We start from the raw sequence: 18,541 nt of genomic DNA, 5'->3' as shown, positions 1-18,541 counted from the left end.
ACTGCTTGCCCATTTGAATCCTTCGCGTCGGTTTTCCTAGCATCGTTGTGGATTTTTTTATTCACTTGCCAACCGGTTGCTGTGGCGAACACAACGGTCGCGGTTTTCGAAGTCCGCCCTCAATTTTTTTTTTTGTTTCAAGTGTTACGAATATTGGCGCGTTACTCGGCAATTTGATCGTTTTTAGGATTCGGCAGTCAAGACGCCAACATCGAGTCGTAAACTTCGATCGAAATATATAGTACGGGAGGCACCCCGCCGTCGAGGTAAACAGAGAACATTAAATTACATTTAATTGCACGCTTCATTCGGCAAATTTCCTTAATTCGTGCGGTTTTTCGCTGTGTGAGTATTGTTTATTTTACGCGCTACACATATTGCTCATACGCCATGGGTTCCGGGGGAAAACAGTCATCCTGTCATGTCCGAAAATCTCACGCAAATACAACCGCGCGCGCACACACACATTAGGAGCGTATTTATTTTGGGTTGGAATAAAAACAGAATATAAAAAGAAGACCGTCACTGCAAGTAAATGATTTATTCAGGAATCGCATAAATGTATGCCCCACTCGTGTCCTTTTTTTTATGTCAAAGGCATTCCGCCTGGGGATTTATCAATCTGGTGGGCAATCCTTTGCCATGCTCTAAAATAGTCCCCTTTTCCATTTCGCATTGCGCATCCGCCGCGTTGGCCGTTTCGTTTGCCTGCTGATTTCATGGTGCGGTTTCTGATTCAATTAGCAGTGCGCAGGATAGCATCCTTGTGTCACACACAACCACGTGTATGTGTGTATGTGTGTTTATGCACGAGTATTTGTTACTGCCTGGCTTAAGGCTAAGACCCAAGACAAATTCGCCCATGACTGGCGATTGTGTGGCAGCTAACAATTGCAATATAGCTGCCCCAAAGTGTGCAATAAGTTATGCACGAAGCGAAGCCAGCTGATTTATGTTCTGCCATTGCGAGAACTTCGACGGGTTTCAACTCAGTTCAGTTCCGTTTCCATTTCAATTTCCACCCCACCAGCCAAGTTTCAAGACACATTCAAAGCCGGCTTTCCGGCAAATGTCCGCATGTCTGGGTAACTTGTGTCGAATTTTACATGTTCATCGTGTATATTGCATCGCAAAATGCAACAGCAATATTTGAATATTTAGAGTTCCATTAACTTTAAAGATTCATTTGCATCAGTGAAATTTTATAAAATTTTGTTTCTTTAAGTTGCTATGTTTTGTAACATTTTTATTTAAATATTATTTGAGGAATTTAACTTTCCGGCTCGGTAGGATTCTATAATGCTCGTGGCTTCCTTCAGTACTACTAAATAGTTTCCCAGATTCTTTGTAAAAAAAAAATTTTCGGTATTTTGCTCAAAACATTAAAAATAATTATCTAAATATGGAATGTCATACCTCGTTGAGTTTGTTTTTTAAATCCCAATCGACTTGCATTCAAGTTTGGGTATTCTAGGTTTTTTCAATTTTTCACAAATTTTGATGATGGTACCAAGTGATCATAATCAGTAACAGGTGTATACTGAAAACCAACTAATCGTTGGTCACCTTCTGGAATTCCTGTTCGCCTGGTAATTTAAACCGAAAAATCAAACAATTTGCATTACAAAATACGCGTTTTTGTGCCGAATTTGTTAGATTTTTGGATTTTTGGTACCAAGTGATCATAATCAGTAACAGGTGTATACTGAAAACCAACTGATCGTTGGTCACCTTCTGGAATTCCTGTTCGCCTGGTAATTTAAACCGAAAAATCAAACAAGAAACAGATAAAGAATTTTACGGGAAAACCTTATAAACAATTACGTGGTTTCACTGAAAACATTTTCCAATTGTGCAGTTTTCTGTCGAAGAATAAATATTGTAATTTCTGTAAAAAAAAAAATAATCCGTTTTTTTACAATAACATTGTAAATAATGGTACAAATATGTAATAAGATGCATCGTTGAGTTTGTTTTTTAAATCCCATTTGTAAACATCAAACTTTTGACAAAAAGTAGTTTTTTCAAATTTCCGTATTAAAATACTCCGTTTTTTTGCCACAACTTTAAAAATAATTTTCTGAATATAGAATGTCATACCTCGTTGAGCTTGTAATTAAATTTCCAATCGAACTGTATTCAAACATTGAAATTTTATTTTTTCGCCATTTTTCGCAAATTTTGATGATGTTACCCCTTACAAAAAATGCGAAAATTTGGCCAAAAATTAATTTTACAAAATTAGTTTAAAAGTTAAAGGCGTTGTTAGTATTGGTTATAAGGAGTATAAAATGGGTCTTCTTTTTGCTCTGTGACCACTATTAGTCAAGTTAAAGCCAAAAAAGCGAACTTAAAAATTCAATTTTTTGCCAAAAATAGTTTCGCAGATTTTTTGTGAAAAAAATATTTGGTATTTTGATCAAAACATTCGAAATAATTACCCAAATATGGAATGTCATACCTCGTTGAGTTTGTTTATTAAATCCCAATCGATCTGCATTCAAGTTTGGGAATTCTAGCATGTTTCATTTTTTTGCAAATTTTGATGATGGTACCCCTTACAAAAAATGCGAAAATTTGACCAAAAATTAATTTTACAAAACTAGTTTAAAATTGAAAGGAGTTGTTAGTATTGGTTATAAGGAGTATAAAATGGTACTTATTTTTGCTCTGTGACCATTTTTAGTCAAGTTATAGCCAAAAAAGCCAACTTGAAAATTGAGTTTTTTGCCACCAACATATTTTTGTTATTTAAATTTCCCTCTTGAAGCATCGCCGACGATTGCAATACCAAATGCTGCTAAACGAGGGCTCATTAGTTGGTGGCCATGTTTACACGGCTCACACAGACACACGCAGACGTGTGCGGGGTCTTTGCGAAGGGGTCAAAGGGCATTAGATGGCGTGTGAAAAGGGGGGCACTTGTGTACATGACAGCTGACAACACAGAGCAAAAGGAGTCGCGTCCAACCGCAAATACATTGATGACAGGTGCTTCATTAAAGGCCCTACAAGTGTCGACATGGACCGCCAAAATGTTAGCTGATGCTTAGCTTAACCAGTGTTTTACACCACAATGGACAGGCCAATTAAAATACGGGGTACGCCTGAAAATGTTGGAAAATGTTTATAGTTAATTAAGAAATGTCAGAAGGTTGACTTTTGCTAAATGCTCACAGTCTTAAACTTAACTTAGTAAATTAGGAATGCAATGGGAAAACATAATGAAATATATTCATTTGGAATGAGTAGTCAAACAAAATTATCTACTTGGATATTCATTCTAAAGAGAAATCGAATCAATAGCTTGTTGTATAATTAAAATAAAAGCCTTTCATATAGGCCAAGGTCTGGACTAAAAATATGGTTACTTTTGTTATCCCACACAAAGATTTTGCCTTTGAATGCCACTCGGCGCTGTCATTCGATAAGCCTGCAAATAAGTTATGACTGATTTCGGCCAAGAACAAGCCCCAAAACGAGTTTGCATATGCTTTGTTCCGTTCCAGTCCGTTTCGAATGGGACCTCTATAACTCACCCACTCTATAGACCAATTTCCCAGCCATTTTTTCCCGCTCCACTCAGTACCAGTAGCTCTTAAAGTGGCCCACTGACCGCTCGACCAATGAGGCGTCTGTCTGCTCTGTCTGCTCTACTGTTTCTCTGTCTGTTTTTTTGGGGAAAATGCTGGGGGGGAATGGGATCTCAAGTGTCGCCATTTGCTTGTTTTTCGCCACTTTTACAACATAATTTGGGGGGTCAGCGCGGCCCGGATCATGGTTTATGATTCCACATTGAAGTTACTTACGCCACTATACACTGTTAAGCATTTTATTGCAGCCGACTTCTGGGCGAATATTAAATTTTTATATTGCCCCCGGTACAGTAGACAACTGAAACCAACAGAAAAAAAAAGATATAAGAAAGAGCGGCGAGAAAAAAACACGGAAATGGCAGTGGCAGTGGCCAAAAAAAAAAGACATGGAAATTGGATTCCATTTTCATGGGCAGTGAAACTGCGCTTGGCCACTGTGTTTGTTTCTATTGCCTTCTTTTTTCCCGACTTTCTTGTCTTTTTTGGCTTGCTTACAAATTAAATGTACCAAATTTCGTAATTGAGCGCCTTATGTATTTTTAATTTATTTTCCTTGTGACGCTCCCTGAGCTGTCAGTTGCGCTTTTGATTAATTTTGCAAACAAACATATTCAATGGAGATCCACTCTGTTCAGCCTCTCACTCTCTGCCCTTTTTTTCGATGTCCATTAGCCGTGGACATTTAAATAATTTAATACTGTGTGGCATGGGCAATGACACCGGCTATTAATAACCAATATTCGTTGAGCTGGATAAACAAACAATTCGTTTGCGACTAATGTTACCACGGGCAGTCGAAAATTTAAACTAATATCTGACGAAATGTAATCAGCGATCTATTTATATTAGCATCAAATTTGTGTGGCAATATAAATATAGAAAAAGTTGAGGTGATAGATGTATTGACAACATTAAGGTTAATTAGAAGTAAAATATGTGATATATCATGCAAAGGAAATATTTAATATACTTAAACAAATGTCATTCAAAAAAATAAAATAAAAACCATTAATTGGAAATATTTTTAAGTGCTTAAGCTTTTGAATATGAAAAAATACGTTTTTGATGAACATTTATCAAGAACTATGCGCATAAGATTCGTAAAAGAATTTTATCTCAAATATCTAAACATTTTTCATGCTAAAATAAAAACACACTCTTGCATTAATATACTTATGGTCTAATTAGCCCTTTAAACATTGGCTATTCCCTCAATATATACAAGTTATTGAAAAAGCAAACAGCTCGTTGGTATTATTAATGCTTCATTTGTCTTTTCCGCATTTCCCTTACTTTGTTATCTTAAAATACTCAAAAGAAAATTTAAAATTAATCGTGTTTGCGTGAAGAAGCTCTAGTAGACCAAAATAACTTCTGAATACCCTAACTTAAGGTAAAACAATATTTAAGTATTTTAAATAAGGGGAGAAAAGTTACCTGCGAGTAGTCATACATGTGAAATATTTTTTTTCTTCAAAAGCTAAAAGGTAAAAAACACAACGTTATTAAAGGAATTGATACCTGTATAAATACCTCTCCAGTGGGCCATTAATAAAAACGCGTGATTAACGAAGCTTAATTCTCATTAATCGTCAGGTGGCTAATTAATTGAAATCTATGAATATTGGATGCGAGCTGTCAGTAAAGTGGAAAAGCTGGTCGAGATTCCCGCAATAAATTGAACGCAAATAGGGAGCCTGTTTACACCCATTTGATAGAATCCAAATTTATCCCGTATCGTCTATTTCAATCAATATTTGATCGGATTTGCCCAGTTGTTTGGCTTCCGGCAAGAGACCTTATACCCCAAATTTTCTTGGCCAAGTTCAGGTACTCGCAATTAAATCCAATAAAAATAACCAACACATTGTTCTCGTCCGTTAAGTGTGATCTGATTTTGCCGCGATTTTCGGTTTGAATTATAAACAACCCGCTGGCTAAGCGTTGTATATATGGCCAATATATGTTTGATTGTGGAATGGGCCGGGTTGGTGGGCATGGGTAATGTTATAAGCCGATTTCACGGCCATAAATATCAATTCGAGCAGCGCGGCGGCCAGAAAAAATATTTGTAAAAATGTGAAAAGAAAAAAAAGATGAAATTCAAGAGGAGCGGTATTTGATTTATGCGGCCAATGGGCGTGGCAGCACGGCATCTAAGTAAAATATTTGCCCGCGACTAAACCACCACAAATCTTGTTCCGCTTCAAATTTATTAAAAAACGAAGCTGTGATTTATTGGATTCGGGCGACCATCAAATACTTTGCAAAACAAATTTCCAAAAAAAAACTTAAGTTACAATGGAATATTAGGCGTTTCACAGTGGCCTTCCAGAATTTTGTACTCAGAGATATTAGTGTATAATCCATTAAAACAATCACATGTTAAGTACTATGCTCTCCATTAGCCGAGCATTCGATATGGACGAAAGATCTTTTGTAAATATAAATAAAAATTCTTAAAACAAGGCGTATGAGTAATATTTTCGATGGACTCGCGACATCTTAGTACCGCTAGCATGCAAATCCGCTTAAGTACGGCCAGCTTCTTCGACTTAATCTCCTTCCTGAGTTTTCTTTATATTTTTCCTTATTTCACCCTTAGTTCCTTCGTGGGCTCTGTGCAAATTTTGATTTATGCGAGCTGCCAGGGAATGTCAATAATTGGCTTAGGATGCTGTGACTGCCATCTGCTATCGGCCATCAAAACTTCGAGGGCCTTTCGATTTCACGGGCAGCTGTCTTTCAAGTTTCACTTCAGCGGCGCCAGAATTGAACGAACCAAAAAGAAAAGAAAAAAATAAGAGCTGAAAAGAAAGAGTTCATTCAATTGTGCCGGATATTTTCGCCTGCTCAGCACTTTTCGCACTTTCCACCGGCGGTGCAAAGTTTTAATGAGCAAAGCGAAAACACGAGCTGGCGGCTAAAAAACAACATCGCGCTGGCTGGGTAAATCAAATCAAATAAATGAAATTTTACAAATTATTTTACACAAAATATGCGCAAGTTGTGAAATGTTTTTTCGAGACTTGAGGTGGGTGGGGTGCAAAATTATCATTTTGCAGAACGACAGCATTCACATATACAAAAGCTGAAAAGCAAAAAAAAGAATATTTATGTTGAACTGATAAATCCAGCAATTTATCGTTGAAGAAACACCTGTAAGTTTCTTTCACACTTATAAGCTAACCAAAGCTGTGCAAACTTTATTTGATATACGATAATAATAATAATAAATAATCTATGCGCCAGTCTGTCATTTTTTAAGATTTTAGCGCATAAATTCTTAAATGTAATGACCAATTCTTAAATCTTAAAATAGTAATAATGAAAACATTTAAGTGCCATGGTTGTTGATAAACGCCTATCTAACAAAATAAACAAAGTGTTGGCAGGCTCGTCGGCGCAAATTAAATGTTTATCATTTAATTAAACAGATTTGCCCATTAAACTTTTGGCCGCCCTCGAAGGCAGAAAAAATAAAATAAAATAATGTCAAAACAAAACAAAAAAATGCTAGCTGGTGGGCACAAAAATCAGAGCCAAGTTAAGACAATTTGAATATAAATGGCTGTTTTAGCCGCGCGGTTGTCCTTGTTGTTTGGCATGCCAAGTGCTGCCTGGGGCATTTGTTAATTTCCGTTTCCGTTTTCCCGCTAAAAGTAGGGGATCCACCCATGAACAGCCAGTCCCAGACCCTCACCCACACCCATTGTGGCCCATTGTTTCGACCCTTCCGCCACCGATTTCCGACCCGCTTTTAATGCCGCTTTATTGTCAAAAGATAAGGGCGGGCACAAAAGCGGAAAACTGCTTAAAAAAATCTATTAAGCCGCACCAAAAATTATACGCCCAGCAAACAATGGCAAACACCTGTTCGCGTGTGTGGGGCAAGAGGCGCTGATAACTGCCGCAAAAATCTAATGATAACACTTCAAAGCGACACAAAAAAGAACACTAAACTGATTTTTTAAGCTTTGAATTTTTCATAAGAACGAAAGCACTCTTCAATTGAAGATACAAACTATATAAAGCCATTTTGAATTTAATTTAAATATAAAAAAAACAAAAAAATCTTTAATACCACTTATATTTTTTTAAACTCTTAAAGAACATTTCCCATGGATGACCTTTAAAATGCAAAGTGATACTAGTTTTTCTCAGTGCCTACCGAAAATCAAGACCCAGATGCGATCGACTCAATTTGTTTATGTGCTGTACTGATTGCTTTATTGTGGCTAAAATGGAACACTCTACATATTGCTGTGGTCAAAATTATTATTTCGTTTGGTCTTGTCTTCGTGCGGTTGTTCTGTGGTTTTCCTGGACTTTCGAGTGCGTTGCTCATTGGTGTTGGCGATCGATAGAATTTTCCTTTTAATTAGGGGTTCTAAAATGGGGAATATATATAAATGTATAAAATGGTTTTCAGATTCCAATATTGCTTGGAAGTCTACTTACAGAAGGAGCGGCAGTTGTTGCTGCTGTTGTTGCTGCTGCAGTTGTTGCTGCTGCAGTTGTTGCTGCTGCAGTTGTTGCTGCTGCAGTTGTTGCTGCAGTAGTTGTTGCTGCAGTTGTTGCTGCTGCAGTTGTTGCAGCAGTAGTTGTTGCTGCCTTGGTGGTTGCTGCAGTTGTTGTTGCTGCCTTGGTGGTTGCTGCAGTAGTTGTTGCTGCCTTAGTAGTTGCTGCAGTAGTGGTTGCTGCCTTAGTGGTTGCTGCAGTTGTTGTTGCTGCAGTAGTTGTTGCTGCAGTAGTGGTTGCTGCCTTAGTGGTTGCTGCAGTTGTTGTTGCTGCAGTAGTTGTTGCTGCAGTAGTTGTTGCTGCTGTGGTTGTTGCCGCTGTGGTGGTTGCGTATTTGGTGGGGTATCCAGGGTATCTGTTGGCTTTTGTGGTGCCTGTAGTGGCGGACGTCGTAGTCGATCCGGTAGATGGCGCCTTGGTGGTGCCAGCGTAACTATAAACAGCAGCATAGGCCGGCACTGGTTTGGCATAAACGGGATAGGACGAGGGCGGGGAGGGATATTTGGCAGGGGGCGGGGCATAGGCAGCCGGAGCGGCGGGATACGAGACGGAATAGGAGGGAGAAGCCACAGGATACGGACCCGGAGCCTCAGCCACCGCCTTGGCGCCATAGGGCCCACTGGCAGCGGCATAGGCATACGAATTCTGGCCAGACGATGAGGAATACCGAACCGGGGCATAATTCGGAACTGGCTTGGGATGATAGCCGTGAGCAGGAGCAGGCGGACCATACAGTTGCTGGGGATACGAGGGACAGTAGCTCAGGTCAGTTTGGGTGAGTTCTGTACAAAGAAATCAAGAAAGGAAAGTTAACAAAATAACCTTGCATAGTTGCATAAACAAGGATATGAATTGAGAACTAACCCTTCTTTCCGGCAAACAACAGTTTCAAGTTCTGTGAGTCCAGGCGGCACTTGCTCGAGAATGGATGGTAGTTATAACCATCGGTGGCACAGACGGCATAACCACCTGGTGGGCACACTGCATCGTAGTTGACATCCGCAAAGATGTAGTCCAGTTCAGAGCCCGAATAATCACCATACCAATCGTAGTCCCCCTGAACGCCGACGGAAGCCAGGACGAAAGTCAGGAGTAGAGCTAAGGAGCTGGACTGAGACCTTGGGTGGAACATGTTGCCGATGGAACTGATGTCGCTGACCATGGAGATCCCCGCTTTTATGGGTCAGCGACTCGACTGAGAAATGGGGTCTGGAACGTGCATGTGATTACGGTCTTTACATCACTCTCGAGCATTTTTTTTATGTTTAAAACCCCGTCTCCCCGTCTTTTATCACTCCGGAACGTGCGACCGAAGAGCGGTGACATTATGCCATAGTAATATGGTATTACCTAACAAAAAAATCGTTGTCTTTGCCGCTGTTTAAACTCTCCAACTAGCACTTTAAGCTCGCTCAACTGGCGCCAGATTGTTCTTAACGTGGCTAACTGGATTAATGTCGATAGAACCTGACCTAACTAATCTGAGAGCAATTTTTCACTCTTCTTTTGAAGACAGTGGCATATAAAAGTGTAGTCATGCTTCTATTAATACAGTGCTTATTAATCACAAAGATCCAAATGTTGCCTTATTTTTTCCTTAAGCCAAAGTTTATTCAATCTTGGCTTATACAATTACAGTGATTCAACTTTAAGTACGAGCCAGGTAACCAAGTAATACTATGTTATAAGCAAACAATTAAAACGTGTAAGCCCTGGTGTAGACTTGTACCCAATCTCGTACTTGCTCCTGACCATTCATAAAAGTAAAGTGCACTTACATATATTTGCGGACTTGTGCAGAAAATTATATTGCAAAGGCGGTTTGCCTTAAATTCACTTTTATGGGCGACATGGCTTTTTACGAGCTGAGAAGCCAGAAATTTTCACACCACAATGTGTGCTGCTAATTGTGAAATACATTTTATATGAAATTCTCTTAGATTTTGCAAAGAATTCTTTATCAATCCTAAGTCGATGCCAATTTTGTCTGAAGAAACGGCAGATAACCGCATAAAATATTTATACACGCTTGCTATGCAGGACATCAGCTATTCAGGAATAAATTTTATGAAAGTTTGCTGAGGTATTTTACATGAATCGAGAATTGAAGTGAACTGAAACGAAGTATTCACTAAAGTTGAATATTAAAGGTTACTGCGTGATAATAATAAAGTTGCATTGCAATCGCATCAAATGCTTTTAACTACAGTTTCAAAGTGAAACAAACACCAACACTTTCCTTGTACTTGAGAAGTCTTAACCCATTGTTTGCCCAAATGTTGTTGCTAAAAATTGCTTTCAGGTCGTTTTATTATATGCTGATTTTATTGTTGATAAACGAGTTGAAAATTAAATTGATGAATTTCTAAATGAAATACATGTTTATAGATTTTTTTAATAATTTCTTTTTAGATAATATATAATTATCTAAAATATTCCTATTAATATTTCTTGTTGTATCCTTATAGAAACACATTTAAAATAAGCCATCAAATATAGTTTTTCTTATATGGAAATACTCAGTTGGGTTAAGCAAATTCCTTTAACAAAACTCGAAAACCTTAGGAATTTGTGGGTCCCAGCTGTGTGCGCCACGCCCACCTAGAAAACTGTTATACACGCCCACGACAAGCAATTTAGTTGGCGCACAAAAGCATAGAAGCAGTGCGCCGACAACTTGTTGCTGGCAAGCAGTCTTCGAGAAAGCAGTACTCGTGCACTGAAAGAAAGTATAAGTTGCACAACATTCAAATAAAATCAATAATGTATTCTCTTTAATGCCACAAATGATTGGAAACACAAGTGTGCTCAAAGTGTTTTTAAAATGTGTGCTGGAACTTAAATTAAGATGAATATACTTTTGACATTTTTAGTTTAAATATAATTCTTGAAGGAAATACCCACTTACTCACATCTTTTTTCGTATATTTCCTTCAGTGTGCCAGTGGGTGGATGGGCATGAACATGGGAAAATGGGGAAAATATGAGGAAACTGCCAGCCACATCGGCAGGCGGTTTTTCCCGGATGCCGTACCATTTGCCAGCGGCACGCGGAGCAGAGCGGTGCGAAAATCGGAGTGGAGCGCCAATTTTGAATACCGATAACAGAAAGAGCATTTTTTGTCCGTGTTTCTAATATTTTGTTGTGTTTCTGTGTTCTGTACGTGACGAGCGGTGAACTGAAACCGAATCAATTGTTTAAGTTTTCAATGAATGGCAGTGGCAAACAATTGAATGAATTCAATTGCCTGTGTGGGGCTCCATGTAAGTGATCTGTTGGCACCTGTTTTTGCGCAAATTCTCGACACTTATTATGCGAATATTAGGTGAAAATATTTCCTGAAACATATTTGAGCAAAAATATTTCAGTAAATAGTTAGCATAATTAGTGCGCGGCATGAGACTTCATTTTCGACCGTTTAATTAAGTAAACAATCGAATTAATTATTTGCGTACACAGTACAAATAAATAATTCGATTTCAAGCCCCATCCTATTTGCGGTTGTTTTATGCGAAAAGTTTTTGCGCTACACAGGGAAAACAAGGCAGTGATTGGCAGGAAATAAGGAAATGAGTGTTATAATTCGCAAGGTTGGCAACTTTTATGCCCAGAAGATCCTTCAGGGGATTGGAATTCCGGATGATTCGTGGCCACTCCGGCGTGCGTAATTGCATTTGGTGACCCAGGCGATGTGGATGAAGTAATTTGTTATTATAATTGATCCGCCAAGAATGGCCGAATAATGTGGCATTATTTCGCATGTCCGCTTTCATTTCGTGTGCGTGTGCTGGTTTATGTGTGTGTGTGTTGGTCGGTTTGCGTGGCATTTCCGTTTCCGGCCTGCAAATGGCGCTAGCATCATTAACCGCATTGACGGCTTTTCCCTCCGCCTCTATTAATTTTATTTCTCTCTTTTTTTTGCTAGGCTGCTAGACAAAACAATTCATCATCAATATTCAGCATGTGTACATATAATTATTCCTCTGGCAGCTTTTTGCGCCCACCCCTATTGATTGGCCATTTGTATCTTCTGCAGCGGGCGGTCCTGTCGCCAAAAAACAAAAGGAAAATAAGTCCTTTCTCTTTCGCCACCCATTGTTGACAATAAATTTCAATATCGTGCATAATTTATGCAAGCAAACGTTTTCCAATTATTTGTGTTTTATGAATCCTCCAAAATGAGTGCCCCCATTCCTATGGCTTCTATTCCCCTCCAGCATCAAGAACTATGCAAAACAAAACAATTTGCCAAAAATGTTGCAGATGCTTGCGTATTTCTTGAAGGGCTTCTTTAGTTTTGTGGAGCAAAATCTTGGCCACACAGTGCGCTTCAGATTTTCTTGTAATTTCCGTGCATACTTTTTTCTCGCCAAGTCTGTAGTCGTTAAAACAAAAGGGCAGAGGGAATTTTATAGTTGGGCAAAGTAGTTTATCTAATTTAAAATTGTTTAGAACTGGCTGTAGTAAAAGCGAGTAGTAAAAGTAAAAATGTTGTCTAGTTTTCAGTGCTACATTTTCTCATTATTGCTAAGAGCAGCTTGCTTCCAAAATGCTACTTTAACTAACAGCTAAAAATAATTGGAAAATATTCTAAAAAAATATATACAAAATATTGTATTTTTCATGCTAGTAGAAAAAGAGAGCCAAAATTTTTTATTGAAGACATTTTTGTAGTGGCTATTTCTTTATATGCATTTAACTAGCGTGAGAAATGGAATCTGTTGAATAAACGTAGAGTTCTGGGCCACTTAAAGTGTAATTTGCCTCACAGCAATGATAAAGCGGGAATTCTGCAATGGATTTAATTCAAAGGAGGGGGAATGTGAATGCAATTAATGCTCATTAGTGCTTCAAGACGGCCATTTGAATTGATGGCCAACAAAGCGCGCTCCAGTCCTTGGTCCTTCCATCGTCCTGCTCCGCTTACCTGCGGCTAATTGCCTGGCCGAGACACTTGCAAAAATAAATAACATGCAAGAATGTTTAGCCAGGCGCCATATCCATCATGGGAAACTGTCCCAGTTCGGTGTAATAAATTAATGCCGCAAATTAAAGTTTAGCTTGGTAGCGGGAAAATCATCTTCTTACTTTGTATGTATCGTCGTGCATGCCAGCTTTTCCAGTGCCTGTGCAGGCTTCTGTGGAAACTCAATCAAGTGAAATGAGTTTTGATTAAAAATATAACCAAGTTAGGCAAGAACTTTGCAGCTCATCCCGCCTTTTGGGCCACGTGTTGTGTGCGCGTGTGTGAGTGTGCTTGTGTGTGTATGCCCCCCGATCAAAGTGCATTTCATTTGAGTTTTTACCCCGTGGCATTTGCTTTGTCTCTCTGTGCGACGAAATGCAATTAAGTTCGCCCAACCACGGTAGCAGAAATAGCGACACAGTTAAGCACCGCCATTAATTAGACAATAAACTGATTTACAACATATGAGAGACGAGTAGGTGACTCGGCTTACACGACACTCAGGTGGGTTGCGAGTGCCTCGATATTTTGTGGGTGGCTGCCCCGTGTGGATATTCCATTTCCTTTGGCACCATTTCCCCGCAGACAGAACCCCTCCACAAATATCAACCCAACTCGGGCAACTCTTTGAAGCCTAACCAAATTAGAAATGCACACACGAATGGACAGCCACAAGCGACACAAGTTCACTTCGCTATGGCGAAATACAGAGAGAACTAATGTTAAATATAATAAAATACATTTGAATCAGAATAAATTTTAAAAACTAGCTTATACAAGTTTCTATGTGTAAGCAACACTTTTTTAAAACCATTCAAATTGCCTCTGATGTTAGGTCATTCTATTTTTTCAGTGCATTAGCCCATGACAAGAGTTACCCACGTTGAAACAACCCACGATGGCGACAACCTCTTCAGATTCGGATGTGGAAAATGTGGATGTGGCATCGCAGGCCCAAACGCAGGATAATCTGCGCATATTTTTAAAGCATTTGTATGCGGAGTGCGTGTTTCGATACCAGAATGTCACATACGATACGGACGACCCATCATTCTCACTTGGCCCAGCAACAGGTGAGTGGCGGCCAACAGGCGTATACGTGATTTGCCGCCTGCCCTCGTGCACACAGCAAAAGCGAAAGAATAGCAGAGGCATAAGAAAGATAAGAAAAAGAGAAGAAAATTAAATTAAATTACAGCCCATCTGATTTCATTTAATGCATTTCAAAGTAATGTATTTAAATATATATACAAAATCATTGGCTTACTTCTTGGGGATGCGAATTTAAACATGGGTTTTCGTTACAATGCAAATCATTGGCATCTCAAAAGAAATTAACACCTTGAACAAATGTACATATATTTTTATTCAGAATTTATAAAGTATACCCTGCTATAAAGAACGATGATCAATTAACTACCTTAAGCATGTTATGTGGAATTTAAATACCACTTTACTTTACACATTTTAAGCAAGCATGCAATTGAAATTAACTTTAATATTAAATTCCATCAGTTCCAGTTATGCTGTCTATAGGTTCTATTATTTAAAATGCAATATTTTCATACATTAAAAAGTAAACCCATTTTAATGGCACTTGTCGCCGTGCACAGACTACGATTCCGATTTGCCAGAGAACTTTAGCCCGGTGCCGCGATATCTGGAGAATGCCGCGATGAACGAGGGCGTTATTGACATGCGAAACGTGGACGAGGAGCTGGCGGAGAAGGAGGAGCTGATGGCCACCGTCGTCAGTGCCACGATGGCCACAAATCAGAAGGAGAGCCGACTCTTTTGCCCCCTGAACTTTGACGGATATCTCTGCTGGCCAAGGACTCCGGCCGGCACTGTGCTGAGTCAATATTGTCCCGATTTCGTCGAAGGATTCAACAGAAAATTTCTGGCCCACAAGACGTGAGTTAAATGCCCAATATGCCTGAATATTACGCGCCCAAGGATAGGATAGATTTTCATTCCGTTCAGGATTTCGCATGGTCAAATAAACTCAGCAATTCGTAATATTCGTTTGAGCATAAATTCGAACATATCCTGCCATATTTGGCATTTGCTTTAATGTGTTCTGTGTGTCATAAAATACAATGTTTATGTATGAGTGCTACAAACAGGGAAAATCCTATAGGGTTTACATTCGAGTTTATTACATAAACTCGCAGCATATTTCATCATATCTCAGAAAAAGATGATGGAAAATGAAAGAAAAATAAAACCTTCTTCAGCGCTTGCAGAGATAATCTCCCTAAGTGTACTGTAGCAGCACTCTAAAACTTGCGCTACATGCATGTATCTCCAATTTAATGGATAGCGTTCATACCACTTTACACGCCAGCTGAGCTCAGCTGGCGTCCTGGTAAAGTTGGGTAACTTGTGCATTGTCAGGCGCTTTGTTAGAAACCCCCCTCCCCCAGCTGCCCGCACTTAGCCAGTCACAATTATCGTAAGCATTTCGCATTCATAGCTGCCTGGAGAACGGCTCCTGGTACCGTCATCCGGTTAGCAATCAGACCTGGTCCAATTACACCAACTGCGTGGACTACGAGGACCTGGAGGTAAGTGCTTCGGCGGCACCAAGCGGGTGTACATGGGCATTAATCAAGAAAGTTGCCACTGCAGTTTCGCCAGTTCATCAACGAGCTGTACGTGAAGGGGTACGCCCTCTCCCTGCTGGCCCTGCTCATATCGATTATTATTTTCTTGGGCTTCAAGTAAGTGTTTGTCTACGCCCCACACGGTTCCTTTCCCTCCGGAAACTGATGGGCGGATATCCCTTTCCGTTCCTTTCCGTTCCGTTTCGTTCTATTCCGTTCGCAGATCCCTGCGCTGCACCCGCATCCGCATCCATGTGCACCTGTTCGCCTCGCTGGCCTGCACCTGTGTGGCCTGGATATTATGGTACCGTCTGGTGGTGGAGCGTTCCGAAACCATAGCCGAAAATCCGGTAAGATGCACTGAGCAAAAATTATGAATGTAACATAGCCCTACAACCATAAACATAACTAACATTCAGCTCTGGTGCATTGGGCTGCATCTGGTGGTGCACTACTTCATGTTGGTCAACTATTTCTGGATGTTTTGCGAGGGCCTGCACCTGCACCTGGTGCTCGTTGTGGTAAGTTATCCTCCCTCTCGTCTGGCAATCTGGCAATTGCCTGCAAGTCTGCATTCTTTATGGGCGACTTCTGTGCATGGCAGATGTGATTTCCTGCAGCCGCTGACGTGGCAATGGTCCACCCCCAGCAATTTGTCTGAGAGCAAATCGCAACGTTGGCCAACTGCTTTACGTCTGCGTCAAGTTGAGATGTCAGGAATGTCCGTCCAGATCCTGACTTATCCCCTGACGCCCCCACCTTCTTTCCATTCGCCAGGTCTTTGTCAAGGACACGATTGTGATGCGCTGGTTTATCGTCATCAGCTGGTTCTCGCCGATACCCATAGCCATCGTCTACGGACTGGCCAGGCATTTCAGCAGTCCGGACAATAAGCAGTAAGTAACTTTCAAATTTATACACAACTTTGCATTTGCTTTGATTTTGCATTGCATTTATTAAGAGATTACATTCATTTCGCATTATTGCAGCTGCTGGATAACTGACAGTCTCTACTTGTGGATCTTCTCGGTGCCCATAACTCTTTCGCTGCTGGCCAGCTTTAGTAATATGCACAATTTCCTTTAAATTACCATATAGTTAAACTATTTGCATTTCACCAACCAGTTTTTCTGATCAACGTACTGCGAGTGATCGTACGGAAGTTACATCCCCAGTCCGCCCAGCCGGCACCGTTGGCCATCCGGAAGGCGGTTCGGGCCACCATTATCCTTGTACCGCTGTTCGGCCTGCAGCACTTCCTGCTACCCTACCGTCCGGATGCTGGCACCCAGCTGGACCACTTCTATCAGATGCTATCCGTGGTGCTCGTCAGCCTGCAGGGCTTTGTGGTCTCCTTCCTGTTCTGCTTCGCCAACCACGATGTCACCTTCGCCATTCGCACGCTGCTGAACAAGTTGCTGCCCAGTTTGGTGACCCCGCCGCCGGCCGGGAGTAATACTGGACAGATGGCCACGACCACGCCCAGCCGAGAGTTGGGCGTTTAAGGCGTACCGCGCGAGGGTCGATCGAAACATTGACCGCATCGCCGAGCAAAGATTTTGAAGACCAGTCCGGCACACTTATTTCTGAGCTATGTATTCATGATAACAAAATATTTTTTTATAACTTAATTTTGTTAAAATGCATACCGGTTTCAATTATTTTCAATGTTCCTGTTCATATTTTTTATCCTGGGATACTATGCCCAAAATGCATTTAGAGTTGGTATGGTTCTAGTCCTATGAATTATTGATTAAAACAAAAAATTGTTTGCTTTGAAAAGTGCTTGATCTTTCAAGGAAAAAAGTTTCTTAAAACACTATTAAGAATTATCAATTTACAATTTTTACTGAACAAGTTTTCAAATATATTTTAAAAAAATATATAAAGCATAGTGTTAAGCATTAAGAAAAAAACATATAAACAAAATCTAAGCTTGAAGCCAGAAAAATTGAAAATGTGTAAGCTATATAAATCGTTGTTTAAATTTAATTTTAAAATATTTAGGTTTCACATAGCTAACCCCAGAAAACTATCTATGTCATATCCAGAGAAATTGCGGGAATCAAATGCCAAGAATTTACAGGTTCCCCCCGATGATTTTATGAGTAATATTTTATAATACAAAATATATTCAAATCCTGAGAGGATATAGAAAGGGACGCAGAATAAAACATACGTACCCATGTACCTAAGAACATTTTTTTTAAGCCCATACACATTTATAATGTAAGATAAAGATATATATATATATATATGGGTGTGTAATGTTTGAACGTTTAATGTAGCTGACAGATATTAATGATATTTATTCAACTTAGCCAAGCACACTTACGTAGCGAATAAATCATGTTAACTGCAGATGAATCGTTTCATTGCTAACTACACTTGGAATAAAAACAACTTGGTTTTTGGTAAATTTTTCATTCAATTTTATTTCATTTTTTTGTGGATTTTCTCTTGTCATATTTTTATTTTATTTTGTATACCATTGCTTGCCGGCTTTTTGTTGTTTGGTTTTAGTTTTTGTTATCAAGTTTCGTTTGGATTTCGTTTTAAAATTTTTGTTTTTTTTTTTTTGTTTATGAAAGAGCAAAAGAGCGTAGAACAAAACTAATACATACAATAAAATACAAATATAATAATAATTTACATACATTCATATAATTTATATGTACGAGTATAGTAAAATTTACGTTTTCATCTTATCGCTTTTGTTTTTCAATATAAGTTATATAATAATATGCATCTAAATTTGTGTCACCTCGGTATCATGTCCTTTACTGTGTGAGTGTGTGTGGTTGTATGTGATCTGTTTGTGTCTGTGTTAGTTAGATATATTTCTGGTAAA

At 39.4% G+C, this 18,541-nt stretch overlaps 2 protein-coding genes across 4 annotated transcripts; one reads left to right on the top strand and one right to left on the bottom strand.

Annotated features, from left to right (window-relative positions):
* The first annotated feature begins 57 nt into the window (after nucleotides 1-57).
* LOC6740099 (calcitonin gene-related peptide type 1 receptor) lies at nucleotides 58-18,051 on the top strand. Of its 3 annotated transcripts, none has more exons than XM_039296979.1 (10): nucleotides 58-266; nucleotides 13,938-14,157; nucleotides 14,698-14,998; nucleotides 15,561-15,651; nucleotides 15,716-15,807; nucleotides 15,914-16,040; nucleotides 16,110-16,211; nucleotides 16,468-16,586; nucleotides 16,680-16,753; nucleotides 16,816-18,051. In XM_039296979.1, the coding sequence occupies exons 2-10, from the start codon at nucleotides 13,983-13,985 to the stop codon at nucleotides 17,193-17,195; spliced, it is 1,461 nt and encodes a 486-aa protein (XP_039152913.1). In that variant the 5' UTR covers nucleotides 58-266; nucleotides 13,938-13,982; the 3' UTR covers nucleotides 17,196-18,051. The 3 variants fall into 3 exon arrangements, with proteins under 3 accessions (XP_039152913.1, XP_039152914.1, XP_016039137.1); XM_039296980.1 differs by having other exon boundaries at nucleotides 58-345; XM_016180821.2 differs by lacking the exon at nucleotides 58-266 and adding an exon at nucleotides 11,136-11,381.
* Nucleotides 7,804-9,277, bottom strand: LOC27208519 (mucin-5AC). The gene is made up of 3 exons (XM_016184083.3): nucleotides 8,982-9,277; nucleotides 8,058-8,899; nucleotides 7,804-7,986 (listed from the first exon to the last, which is right to left on the bottom strand). The coding sequence occupies exons 1-3, from the start codon at nucleotides 9,247-9,249 to the stop codon at nucleotides 7,978-7,980; spliced, it is 1,119 nt and encodes a 372-aa protein (XP_016039138.3). The 5' UTR covers nucleotides 9,250-9,277; the 3' UTR covers nucleotides 7,804-7,977.
* Nucleotides 18,052-18,541: the final 490 nt, after the last annotated feature.

The sequence above is a fragment of the Drosophila simulans genome, chromosome X (assembly GCF_016746395.2).
Source record: "Drosophila simulans strain w501 chromosome X, Prin_Dsim_3.1, whole genome shotgun sequence".
Classification (NCBI taxonomy): domain Eukaryota; kingdom Metazoa; phylum Arthropoda; class Insecta; order Diptera; family Drosophilidae; genus Drosophila; species Drosophila simulans.
The sequence above is the reverse complement of the archived record's forward strand: the minus strand, read 5'-3'. Positions and strand labels throughout refer to the sequence as shown.